This window comes from Capra hircus, chromosome 2, assembly GCF_001704415.2.
Source record: "Capra hircus breed San Clemente chromosome 2, ASM170441v1, whole genome shotgun sequence".
Classification (NCBI taxonomy): Eukaryota; Metazoa; Chordata; class Mammalia; order Artiodactyla; family Bovidae; genus Capra; species Capra hircus.
The window spans coordinates 15,356,634-15,370,254 of NC_030809.1; the positions used below are offsets into that span (position 1 = coordinate 15,356,634).

Genomic DNA, 13,621 nt, shown 5'->3' on the forward strand with positions numbered 1-13,621 from the left:
AAGCTAAATGCCTCTTCCTTCCCATGTGGGCTTGATGCTGCTTGCCTGGACCTGCTCATGGAGTTTTTGGGTGAACAAGTGACAGGACAATGCTTCCAGGCAGGAGCTGGGCACCAAGGTGCAACCCTGAGAGGAGGGGAGGGGCTGGGCACAGCAGCGGACTGAGGGCGCTTACCTTTTTGCACAAGCCATGGAACAGAAGCGCTTGGAACGCTTGAACTTGTAGGCAAAGTCCACCCGGCCACAGAGCTCGCACTTGAGTTTGAGGGGAGTACCCTCCTCTTTGGATTCTGAAAGCATGAAAGTTGGTAAGTGCGGACAGTGAGTGGTCCCCATAGGACTGTCCACAGCCTGCCCTGAGGCCTCTCACACTCTGCCCAGCCTATTCCTCATGCCCACAGCCGTGCCCTGCAGCAGCTGCCTGGACAGTGCCAACCCACTTTTGCTGCTGTTTTATGACTTTGTACCCTGGACACCTGACAGTTTCTTCTTTTAGGGGCTAGGAGACAAAACATGGTGGGGAGGAGCTAGCGCCCCCTCTTTACGACCCTAGAAGAAAGCAGGCAACCCTCTAGAGGGAAAGTGCTAATGCTGTCCCCGCTGGTTTGCAATCACTCTACCCTTCCTGGGGGGTGTCCAGCTGGCTGCCAGCCTGGGCATCAGAGCCCAGGAGATGGTGGCCACGCAGGCACCCCATCCACCTCCATTTAGCCAGGGGCTCCTGTGGCAGGTGCAGCCCTCACTGGCTCCACTGTGCCTCTGCGCTGGGCCCTCTCCTGAGTGCAGGCCCCGGAAGCAGTGGAGGAAGGCCACAACTTGCCTGGGGCCATGCCGGCTGGCCTACAGCTGAGCAGTAACTCCCGGGGATCCCGGGGCTGGAGAGGAGGAAGACACACGTTTCCCCGGGGAAAGGGGCTCCTATCTGCTTTCGAGGGACAGGGCTGAGTGGGCACTGGGGGAAACGTTTGGTCGACCACCACGTTCACACAATTTCTGGCCCCGAGACCCTCCGTGGACACCAGGAAAGGACCCTCCGGCCTTGCTGATGTCCTGCTCTGCCCTGCCTGAAGGCCCAGCATCCACGGTCTGGTACACTACCTTGCAGATAGGGCTCCTCCATCTCTGAGTCAGTGGTGGTGGTATGGTCCTGCTGCGGAAGTTTCTCAGGCAAGAACCCCTGTGCATACTTCTTCTTGAGATTCCCCACCAGCAGGGACGAGCGTCCCACCTAGAGGACAAGGCGACAGGAGGCCGTGAGGGTCAGGTGGGCAGGCTCGCTTGCTCTCAGCCTCATCACAATCACAAGTATAAAGCACCCAGGCGCAGAGGCCAGCCCCCCTACCACCATCCAGGCACACCCTGCTCAAGGCCTGTTTTGCTGTTTAGCTCATGAGGCAAGATGCCACTGGCCACCAAAGGATGGGGATGAAAATGGCTTCAGCCCAGGACTGATGGATGGTTTAGAGGGTCAGAATATCTCCTCTTCCCAGCTGTCTAAGGCGCACAGATGGAGACACAGGTCAGGTTCAGGCATCGCTGGAACCAAGGCCAAGCCCCAGCCCTCACATATCTTGGGTCAGGAACACGGCTGAGGCTGCATGTGAGTGTATGGGTGATACAAGAGTCCCGCCACCATTCCTGGATCCCTTACTGCTCTTTCCCTTACCACTGCCCTACCCGAGTCAAGAGGGACAGGCAGCCACAGAGAAGAGGAACATGGGGACATGGGGCCACACTGAAAGGCCAATCCTGGACGGCTCATTCACGCTTTGGTTTACTCCCTTCGTTGCCTTTTGTTCAGGCAGCCTGGTAGCCAGACCTCTAGCAGGGAGGGTGGGCTGCTACCCCGTCTACAGCTACACGGTCAGGTCAGCTAGGTTCTGGTGTTTCTCTAGGAGGCCAAAGGGAGGACTGAGTCTAATGAGGGAGGGGATGTGAAGGGCTAAAGTTCTTTGTAGCTAAGGGGCCACAGGCCTTGATGGACCTCCAGAGGGAAAGCAGATGAGAACCAGCCTGGGCATTTTTGTCTTCTGGCATTTCAGAAGGGCAGTCCACCCATCTCAGTTAATCAAGCTCAGAGGCTTTGAATGACTGTTAAAACCACTCATGGATCCGAAGAAAGCTCAAAAGACAGATGGCATCCCATGAAGATGCTGTGTCTCTACCAGTTAATTTTATCATGAGAGAGGCTGGAGTGCACTTGGCTCTGGGCCCCTCTCACCTATGGAGCAGGCAACCTGTCTCACCAAATTACACCTGCACTATCTGGGCTGGGTACTGTGTTTAATGAGCCATTTTCCTGCCTCTTCTGTATTTCCCTGTGATATAATGCTTAACTTGAGACACTTGATGAAATGCCCCTTCTGAAGTGCCCCTTACTCTCACTCACTCCTCTTTCAAGGTTCTGTCCCCACAAAAGAAGTTTCAGGCTGGAACTCTGTTCACTTATCTTCCACTCAGATAGATCTTGAGGATTCTGTTCTATACAGGTTCCGTTTGCTCTCTAACTGGCTCAAGTGTTGCCATTTGGGAGTTGTGGCATTCAAACCTGAACGAGGTCTCATTTCCCAAAGTCCATCTTCCTGCACCCAACACCCCAGTGTGAACTCTCTTCTAACCAAGGGGTTCCCACTTCACCAGGTGGGGACACAGCTGAGTCTGTGTGGAAACTTCTAACTGAAGGGGTCATGCCAATTATTCTTAATTACTGAACCCTTCTGGATCTTAGGAAGACACTCAATCCTACAAAGAAAATGACATTCCTTTGGGGGGAAATGAGCAAGAAAAGAGCAAATTTTTTTTTCACATTTTTAGAAATTTTACATGGAAATGTAAAAATATTCTAATACACATCCAAAGTATACTTATTTAAAAAAAAAAAAAAAGAGGGGAAAAGAAGTAGTCCGTACCGGGAAAGGCTCCGCCCCCTCCTGGATCACAAACCCTTCGATAACATGCGTCAGGATTTGGGGTTTCACAATGGCCTGTGGTGGTTTATTCTCACCATTCTGGGGGGCAGTGCCGGTGATGCTGGAGGCAGAGTTTCCGTTCCCTGAGGTCATGCCGGGGCTGCTGAGGTCGGTCAGTGCATGAACAATGCCCTGCCCTGTCTCTGTGCAAGGAAAGCAGGAGAACACAAGCAGATGAGGTGAGAGCCAGGTCGAGGCCAGCAGGAGGAGAGCAGGGACTCCACCTCGCCCAATAGTGCGCACCGGGCAGCCCCCTCCCTCAGTGACCCATTCAAAGTGGCACAGTTTCCGTGGACGCGCCACCACATGAGTCTAGTCCATCCTACAACAATGAGGCTAAACCACCAGACATGTTTCTTATTCTTATCCTGCACTCAGAATAGCTGGACTAGGTTAAACAGACGAGGATTCTGCCTTTTGGAGGAGTGAAGACCTTGGTCAATATTGATCTGGACAAACAAGTTAACGTTCAGCTCAAGGGAGAAAAGTGTATTCAAGGTACCATCTAAAACCAGGATGAAAAAAGCTGAACTAGGTAGAGGGCTTGGGGCTTGATGGGTTTGGGGGAAGACAGATTAAAGGAACCTTCTATGAGGTTCCTCAGGCAAGGGTCCAATTTTAAGCATGCTATGAAATGTCAAAGTACTGAACCCCAAGTAAACATTTTAATATAGATCTGCCTATGCAAAGACTGCCTGTTTGGGATCACTGCATTAAGATATGTGTGTCTTCTATGTCTCCGCCAAGGAAGCCACCAGGCAGAGATGAGGTTATCTACGCTGTTTCTGCAGGTCCTGTGCTTCGAATCAAGCCTCTTATCCAGTTCTCAGCTTCATACTCAATCTGATCCTTGGCCAGCCACAGAGTCCTTCCCTCCAGGGACAGCGTTGCCTAAGTTCTCCCCATAGGCCTGTCAGCCTTCCTCTGAAAGCCCTGACAGAGAGCTCCAAAGAGCGTGAGGGGAGCCTCCATGGAACCGCATGAGGGACCTCCTCGTCACTTCAAACAGTACCTCTCATGAGCTGCTTCAATGTGTGAGAAACAACTTTTATCTCCTCACTTTTGTAACTCTCTTCCCACCCCTTCCCAGGGCCATTCTCTACCACCACCAACTGTGTGAGCTGAGGCTGCTTTTAAACTGGAACTTCCTAAAAAAGAAAAAAGAAAGAAAGAAAAAGCCATTTCTTTATTGCAACAAGCCTACTGCCAGTAAGCATAACTCAGTGTGTATATGTGTACACACTTTGGAAAATGATTTCAGTATAATTATTAAAGCAATTTTTGCACAAAATTTATAGGAAGATGCTCTTATTTCATGTTAAAGATCCAAAATCCCACCACAGAAGACGAATTTACAATGCCTAATTATATAGGATGGAGAAATCAAAGTAAACTCATTTTAGGAAAGGTTTATAACTGGCTTTCTTACTAGTAGTCCTAGCGTACAATAAACCAGGATAAATCTTTTTTGTTAAAAAAAAGTTAACCATGACATACATCTTCGGTACTCAGACTTCTATAATTCAACTGTAATGAACTTCAGAGCTGAGCAGGAGTTACCTGAGAGATGTGATTAATGAGATTTTAAAATAATTCTTTGGAGACACAGTCATACCAGCAAGTTAAGAAAAATTCCTTTCAATGTTTATAGTCTCCTTTGAAAAAAAATTTTTGGATAGTTTTGACTTTTCTATAGGGATGGAAATTTTCTACTTTGGAATCAGTGTTTCTAAATTGTAAAGGTGTTTGGGAAGTGAAAAAAAAAATCTTTCCTTAACAATCCAAGTTGGGGGATTGAGGAGGACTGAGTTAACTCTAGGAGGACTGAGTTAACTCTAGGAGGACTGAGTTAACTGTGCAATCAATTAAGTTTCTTTGCTTTAAAATTTTAAATACATGAAAAAACTAATCTGTATTTTTAAAAATGAGTAAATGTTAAGATAGAAAGCTTAGTATTTAAATTAAAATCCTATTTTTAAATGACAATTATTTCCTTCTAATTAGAGCCTAGATAAATATTCCCTAGGTTCAAGCCCTTACCAATGTTTGACCTTTCTCTGTAACAGCCCCACTTAGTGATTTTCTGGCATTTGCTTGAACACCTCTAATGACAAAGGAACTCACTACCTCTGAAGTAGTTTGTCCCCAACTTGGACAGTTCAAGAAGTTCTTCCTTACAATGAGCCAAAACTCCATCTGTTAATGTCTGTCTACTTATCCTGGTCCATTCCTTAGGACCACACAGAACAAGGCTAGTTGCACGTGCACAATGGGCAAACACACAGCCTTAGACTTGGCGTAGAGACTGGTCTCTATCACTTGAGGATTAGCGGCACGTCCTTATCTGTCTCTGAGCCTCGGTTTCTCCAGCTGGAAAATACAGACGATAGGACGACACTCTATCGCCCTGCTATGAGGGCTAAGTGAGATGATGAACAGCAGTGCGGTGTGAGCACACTGGGAAACACTCAAGAAATGCCCTCGGTGTCATGAAGGATGGCACGCATGACCCCAGCACATATTTTCTCCTCCAGGCCACACTCCCTCTGCTCCTTCAACTGCTTATCTAAAAGGCTGCAAGTTCGTCACCCTCTGTCATCTTTGTCAGCATCTTTTAAGGTCAGATAGTTAACCCTAACGTATCATATCAAGTATTGATCTAGGAGATCCAGTTTGTAAGAATTTTGTTTTGGAGAGCACGGATGAGCAACGAGTGGCTCCCTTGTTCTAGTTCACAGCACTTCTGGGGCTTCCCTGGTGGCTCAGATGGTAAAGCGTCTGCCTGCAATGCGGGAGACCTGGGTTCAATCCCTAGGTCAGGAAGATCCCCTGGAGAAGGAAGTGGCAACTCACTCCAGTACTCTTGCCTGGAAAATCCCATGGATGGAGGAGCCAGGTGGGCAAAGAGTCGGACACGACTGAGCAACTTCACTTCACAGCACTTCTATGGGATTGATCCATTTTCCTCTACATTCTGGGATCATGCCCTTCTGCCTCTTTTCACTGATATTTATCACCAAATGGGTGCTGATACCTTATCTCCCTGAGATTTCTCCAACCTTGCTAGACTCTTCTTTTTGGCCCCTCTACCCTACTGATTAACGTACACTGCAAAGAGGTGGTGGCTCCTGAGGGCAGATTCTTTCCTCATGCCAAATACAGTAGCCAACAGAGACATTCACCAGCCCAGGGGCTACAGGGCCAATGCTTAACTCTGGGAGGAAAAAGACCTGTTTTGAATTTAAGCTCTAAAAAAAAGGGATCTTATTAAGCAAGAGAACAAACTAATAAGACCTTTCACTACATCCTTAGAACGATCACTCTCCGTTATAACTTTGCCTGGCTGCAGGACAGACAGAGTCCCAGGGCCGGACAGGAGAGTGCTTTACAACTTGTACAGAGGTTTGCAACGATTCTGTTTTGCAGTCATCTTGCAGGCAAACCCTCATCATCTGCTCTAGTAACAAAGGAGTTTGGGCTATTTCTAGAATGACCATACACGATCTCACCCCCCGCCAAGCTCAGCACACTGAGATTAATTTAATCTGCTTCCCGCTCTCCCAGACTGCTCTGCGGCCTGCTTAAGGGAAAGCTGCTTAAACGTGCAACAACCTGCCCTGCTGGCCCCGAGGCCAGATGAGAGAGAGACAAAGAAGTCCTCTATCTTTGGAATTCTTCCTTACTCAGTTCCCTTGACCGGTCCCAAGGCTGTAAGTGCTGCTGGGATTCCCACAGGTCTCAAATGCCTCTATACAGAGTGAGGTACCTGGATCTGCAAGGCAGAGGCCAGGACACCCTGAGAAGGAGAAGCTGCAGGAAGGAAATAAAACCAAGCTCCAGTGGGGGTGGGGAAGGGAGAGGTAGAATCTAGCATTTGATTGAAGCTGACCACAAAGGGCCAAGTATTCTGATGAGAATGAACAAAGCAATGTGTTCTGGGGGCGTCGTTACATAACACAGGCCTCAACCTGTAGGCTGCATCTCAATCTGCTCTCAGGCTCTGGCAGAAACAGTCCTTATAGGGACTGGATTAAAACAGGAAGGGCGAATCCCCTCCCCACTCCCTGGGCCCCATTTGTGAAATTATCTGCTCAGGGCCAGTCTTCTCTGCTAGGCAAAGCAGGGGCCCTATTTAGGCAGGGCTGTCCCGGTCTTGTCTGTATCTTCACGGCTAACCCAGTGACCAACACATTTAATAGGTGCTGAACCACAGCGTGTGGAAACTGTGGTCTCCATCTTCACGGCTGACCACAGTACTGTTCTCCCTAGTCTTCCAACAGCAACCACCAGTTGAGATTGGCAAGTTACTTTCTGAGGCGGTAATGACTGAGGCAGAGCAGCTGGGCGGGTGCCTGCCTAGAAGAATGGCATTTCTGGCTACCTGGCTCTGAAGAAGAATAAGAGCTACTTCTCAGCCCATTTCTTCTTGTTAGAGTGGGGATTTCCTCAGTGGATGGGAAATTTAGCATTAAATCAGCTCCAAAGACTGCAGCTCTGGGTTCCCTGACCCGCTTTGAAACACTGATGCTGGCTCCAGGCATTTGGAAAGGCATGATGACCTCCAGAAGCAGAGGCCAGAGGTGCCTAAAGAAACAGCCTTGCCCCCAGGGCCAGGAGGTAGGTGTCCAGAGAGGCTGAGCTCTCCTGCCCCCGAAGATAGAGGTCGGGCTGGCCCTAGCTCGGTTCCATCTGGGCCACTTTGGAACCAGCTATGGTGCTCTCTTGGAGAAGGGAATGGCACCCCATTATAGTACTCTTGCCTGGAAAATCCCATGGACGGAGGAACCTGGTAGGCTGCAGTCCATGGGGTCGCGAAGAGTCGGACACCACTGAACGACTTCACCTTCACTTTTCACTTTCATGCATTGGAGAAGGAAATGGCAACCCACTCCAGTGTTCTTGCCTGGAGAATCCCAGGGACGGGGGAGCCTGGTGGGCTGCTGTCTATGGTGTCGCACAGAATCGGACATGACTGAAGCAACTTAGCAGCAGCAGCAGCAGCAGATGGTGCTCTTTATAAGCACAGATGTGGCAAAAATCATCAGTTATGCTAAAATACGGTTCAGTACTAACATTTATTGTGGGTGTTTCAGATGACCTGACCAAGTCTTTCTATTTGTCCCGAAAATAAGCAGCCTTGAAGACCTGACTTCAGAGAAGATGAAAAGCAACCAGGGCCTCTCCCTGTACCCCTCAGCTTGGCCAGTGGCCATTTCCACTTTCTACAGACATGAGGAGAAAGAAGTATTTTAATTTCCAAGACTTCTAACTACCCGTGCCTGGCAGCAGCACGAGTAAGACAAAGCTAATGAAGTTAATAGAGGATTCAAGGAGGCAGAGGAGGTGTAACACGGATCATTTCCTGCAGCAAATTCCTCTCGACAAATGGCAAAACAAGGTCGCTTACACAACACAGAGCATTCTCTCCAGGCCGCTGGCTGTGAAGTCCTGCTCACTGGGCCTCAGCTTGGCAGGCCAGTCCCATGGGCAGGAGGGGTGACAGCAGGGCTCCTCGACAACTGCCTGCTCTACGGAGATCCTGAGTGGAGCGCCTGCAAAGGGACACCCAGGGAAGCCACATCCCAGGCGGAGAGCAGCTGATGCAGACCAGGCACACGTGGTGCTAACACGGGGAGCCCAGTGAGCCCTCAGCGAAGGCTGTGGCCACCCTTTACAATCTCATTATAGCTGGGCCCCTAAAGACATTAGTGCCGCCCAGCAAGTGAGGGAGGTACAAAATCTCGTTAAGTACCAATCTGCTGGTGGGGAGAGAGGGGGGAGGAGGAAGAGAGAGGGAAAGAGGAATCGTGGCTCCATCCTGGGACCCTGACAGAGTAGTCAACTAAAGAGACTCATTTGGTTAACAACCTGCTTTAAAATGCAAATATACACTTGCAGTCATTCACACCTGGCTGTGAATCATTTAGAGAAGCAGAGTGCTTTCCTCCCTGTTTAGGGACAGAAGGTCTGGGGTGAGGCAAGATGAAGAGTGGATATTTTGGCTCAGGGGCACTAGTCCTCTGTGGACTGGGGTTAGGAGGGTCCTGGGTCTAACATCTTAATTTTCCAGAGGAGGAAAAGGGTGCATAATTAAGTCTACATTTCAGAATGAAGGCCAGAGTGTGTGCCACCTAAATGAAGAGACTATGTTCTAAAACGGGCTTTCCCTGGTGGCTCAGGGGCAAAGAAAACCACCTGCCAATGCAGGAGACCCGGTTTGAACCCTGGGTTGGGAAGATCCCCTGGAGAAAATGGCATCCTGCTTCAGTATTCTTGCCTAGGAAATCCCATGGACAGAGGAGCCTGGTGGGCTGCAGTCCTTGGGGTTGCAAAAAGTCAGATGTGATTTAGCAAATAAACACCACCACCCACTAAACCATGCATAAAAGGAGCTCTTAGAGGTGGGAAAATTGTACTTTGCTTCCCACCCTGGGTTCCCCTGAGAACCCAGAGGGTAGGAGGCACCAAGGCCAAATGTTTGTAGCTTGTGCAATTCTGGTCCGAAATGTCAGACACACAAAAGGCTGTAGCCTTTTCTCACAGGTGCTGTCACCATCCTGCCCTCAGAGCACCTTTGCTCTTGGGAGCCTCTCCTGAGAAGGGAAGAAAGGACTGTCACAGGAAGATACTTTTGGCCCGCTCTGCTGACTTGTGTCTGCGGAGAGCTGGCTGGCACAATGCCAGGGAAGCTGGGCCAGGTGGCCTCAGACGGGCCTCCGTGTCACTGCAGAGTGACCTTGTTAAGTCTGGGTTAAGAGGATTCGAGAGCAGACGGGCTTCCTGGATCTTAAGCATCAAGTCTGGTAGGAGGGATCCTCCTCCTCCCTTGCGGCCATTACCATACAGCTGACTTTCAGCCTGTCTCTTTGGACACAGGCGGAGCGCACAGCCCTTCTGACTCACCCACAGGCCCCAGCCACAGTGGACATAAGCTGAATTGTAAACAGCTGAATGTTTTCCAAGCGGCCACCCCCAGCTCTGGAGGAAGGAATCAATGGAGTGAACCGCCAGCAGCCCCCGCAAGGTTTGGGCCGGGACTCAGGGGGGATTTCCACACAGCTGCAGCACTGCTGCCTGGCTCAGGCCAAGGAGCACCATGCGATGACTACCTCCAGCTGCAGGGAGCCAGGGAGAGCTCTCAACAAGAGCTCCACTTACTGGAGCCAGTCCTCCAGTCTCCAGCACCCAGGGAGGGCTCCCAGATACCCTGATGTCACAGTTCTCTAGCAGATGCTGCGATTTCACAAGGCAAAAGGTATGGAATGGACATGAGAGGCCCTCTGTCCAGAGGCCACAATCACTGCAGACGACAGGAAACATGGCAGAGTGGGAAGGGCACCGGCTCTGGGCAGACTGGGTTCACACTCTGGTTCCATCTTTGATCACCTGGGCAGCTTCAAGCACTTGGTACCTGCTCTGTGTCTGTGTCTCCAACTATATAAATGACCATCATGCTGCCTGTCTTGCAGGTTGACAGTGAATAGCAGAGTTTATACATGAAAAATGCTTGGCACTGATTACATCTAGAAGCTGTGTTACACGGCAGTTAAGACTTGGAATCAGAAAGACCCTAAGCTTAAATCTTAGATTATCCCAGGCAAGTTATTGAAGGCCTCAGTTTCTTCATCTGTAAAATGGGATGCTTATCTTTGTCTCATATGGCTGCGGCAAGGGTTAAATGTGATACTGCAGTTACAATGCAGTGCAAGAGGCCTGACTTGCCATTGGAGAGCTCCCATCACTGAGACTCAAGAGACCAGGAAGCTGCCCCAGGCTCAGTGCACTGGGCCTGGCCTCTTGCGGCTGCAGAGCACAGCTATTCTTTCACTGGCCCAAACTCAGGTATCACTCATGTTCCTCAGATGCCCTGGCCTACTCAGCATCCTGTCCTGGCACTCCTGAGTTCAGGCTTCAGGAAGAAATCATACTTCCACTTTGACAATGAACTGCAACACAAGGGAAATATACCTGCCGTTGAGGGCAGATCACACATCTCAATTCATCTTCAACAGTCATTAATCCAAAGGACATGAGAAGTGCCAGATTCCCTTCCTATGCATTTATTTCATAAAGAGAAACAAGCAAAGAATTTAGGAGCCAAAAAAGAACCACTTTTTCCCAGTGGTTCTTATAATGCCAGGAGGTGGTTTAGCCTGTGAAAAGAAATTACTTTAAAAAGCTGAAGATAAAATCATGGAAGATGGATTTGCAACAGTTAAAAAAACCACAAATGTTTAGAAAATTCTCTGTTTTCAAGCTGATAACAAGGAAAGGCCACCTTGCTGGATATGACTCTCTTGTTTACCAACTGCAGAAGCAACAATATTCTTAGAGAAATGGGTGAGAGTGAGAGAGAGAGAATGCACTAGAGAAAGCCAGCCTTGGTTGTCCTTATCTATATAATGGGATAGATTATTTTTATCTTGCAAATCAATCTTCTTGATCATTTCTGTTCTTAGAAAACACTGCCCTCTCCCTTTAATAACCACTGTCTAAGTTTTCAATCACCCTACTTTGCTACCAATCAGCTGACAGAAGAGATTAATACTGGAGGCCTAGAAATGCGGACTTAATCGATATTTTTAAAAAGTAGTATTTGGCTCACATTAATTTTAATTTACAGTGCCATTTTCTTGGGCTGTTTAAAAATGTCTTAATATGGCAGTGTGGATTTAGGCCACATATGGACGGTTTCAAATATGCTAAAGATATCAGTAACTAGGGATAATTATACAGTATTTGAGACATAATAGCCGTGCAACTAGGGCTTTAAAAATAACTCCTAGCAGTCATGAACTCTCATTTTCTTGCCAACAGTTCCAATATTCAGCATCAGGCCTGCTCTTCCTAATCTACTGGAGAAGAGTCAGTTATGACATGGCATCTAAAAGCCATCTTTTCTTAAGAGAAGCTATGACAAATTTCACTGCTAAGAAAATCATCCAAGACACAGGTTTTCTGCTTTAAAGAAAGCCCAATGGTAGACTGGGACTCTCTTCAACATCTGGATTTATCTTAGAATACTGGCAATCCCTGTTTAACAGCAATCACTTCTTTGGCAGATGTAGAAAGAATGTTTTCTTTTGGATTGAACTAAAAAAAAGAAAAATCATTTGGAAATTTAAAGTATAGGAAAACACATCCCTTTTCACTAACTATAAATAATTTGGAAGGGGAAGGAAAAAGAAAAAACCATTAAGTATGCTGGCCTAGATGATTTTACAATGAATCACACGGTAACAATTTATTATTTAAATCATATGCTATTTTTTTAGTATATATTGTCAAAAACTAATCATTCTTAATTATATAACCGGATTAACTATTAAAAAAACATTTTTTTATTCATGTCAATTATATTCTACTTTTGTAACTAATGGGGGGAAAAGCCCTGAGTCTGTAAGACTGTTGTCTTGGATAAATAAATGGCTAATTCTTTTCCTAACAATTGCCAAAATGTCATAAAGTTCAATTAAAGATGGTTTGTCTCTGAGTTTTTTTTTTTTAAAACAAGTATATCTGTGTTCTGATGTAACTAAATTCAAGCTGAAATTTTTAAATAAGTCAATGCTTAAAATGAAATGTGCATCTATTTGAACTGAGGATAAGTACTTCAAGTTATCTTAAACAGGCCCACTAGAAACATCTTTAACAGAACACATATTCAAACGGAGTCTTTTAAACTGGTGACTCACACTGCAGTTTAAAGCAGGCCATAAAAACACTGAAAACATAAATCTGTATATGTTCATCACTCTACCTTGAGGGGTTAGTCCCAGCTTTGATTTCCATCACACAACGTGCTAGTAAGTCACTGCAGAGAGTCATTTCTGTTACTGGCAAAAGCCCTCGGGGGAGCAGATTGCGTAAGGCAGCTAGTCCTCACTCTTTCTCCAGGAGTGGAAAACACCCAAGCATCTCTACAACCACTTTTGTGAGATTCCTCCTGACCACAGAAAATCATCATCTTCATCTTCCAGTTGCAAAAATTGGCACCAAAGAAAGGGAATAAAAGAGAAACTATGTTTTTCTGAAGGTGTCTTGCTTCCTTATTCTTATTTCTAGTAGATGTGACATAGCTTTTCAGAGGAGAATCTTTTCCAGGAAGGAATCAAATCTGTCTGGAGAGTAAATGGCACTGCCTGGAAGAACTTTAATAATATAATCTGGGACTAATCAAGAGGAGGTAAAAACTCTTGGTGAATGTCACACTTCCATGGAGCAGCCTTATTAGAACTGGAACCACCATCCTATTCCCTAGTTTTTCAATTTAAACTTTATGTTGGCTTACCTACCTATCAATGTGAGCTGAAAGGGAAGGACTTTGACAGGAAAGGGGTGAACTTTATTCAGCAAATAAGTTACTGAATGCCTAGAGAGAGGCCCACAGCCCAGAGGAGGACAGACACTTAATCACAACAGGAAAAAAGAGACAAAAAGACATTCACAAACTCAGGGAAAGGTTCTTAAATCTGAGATAGTAATTGTTTTCTTTCCCCTAAAACAAGAAAACCTACAGAGAGGACGCCGAAGTAAGAGCATGCAAGACCAGAGGCATGAACAGTTTCATAAAATCATCTATCTATTTATTCCCTATTCTCTCTCCCACTGAAAGATCCAAGGGATCCAAAGTATCTGAGACAGGAAATGAG

General features: G+C 47.1%; 1 protein-coding gene across 4 annotated transcripts in view; it reads right to left on the reverse strand.

Annotated features, from left to right (window-relative positions):
• The window catches only part of PHC2 (polyhomeotic homolog 2), a 123,742-nt gene that overhangs the window by 7,551 nt on the left and 102,570 nt on the right, over positions 1–13,621 (reverse strand). For all 4 annotated transcript variants that reach the window (XM_018058120.1, XM_018058114.1, XM_018058119.1 and 1 more), the window contains 3 exons: positions 2,910–3,112; positions 1,099–1,228; positions 176–290 (listed from right to left, as the gene is read on the reverse strand). In XM_018058120.1, coding sequence (XP_017913609.1) covers positions 176–290; positions 1,099–1,228; positions 2,910–3,062 — 398 coding nt within the window. In that variant the 5' untranslated portion in view covers positions 3,063–3,112. The remainder of the gene's footprint in view (positions 1–175; positions 291–1,098; positions 1,229–2,909; positions 3,113–13,621) is intronic.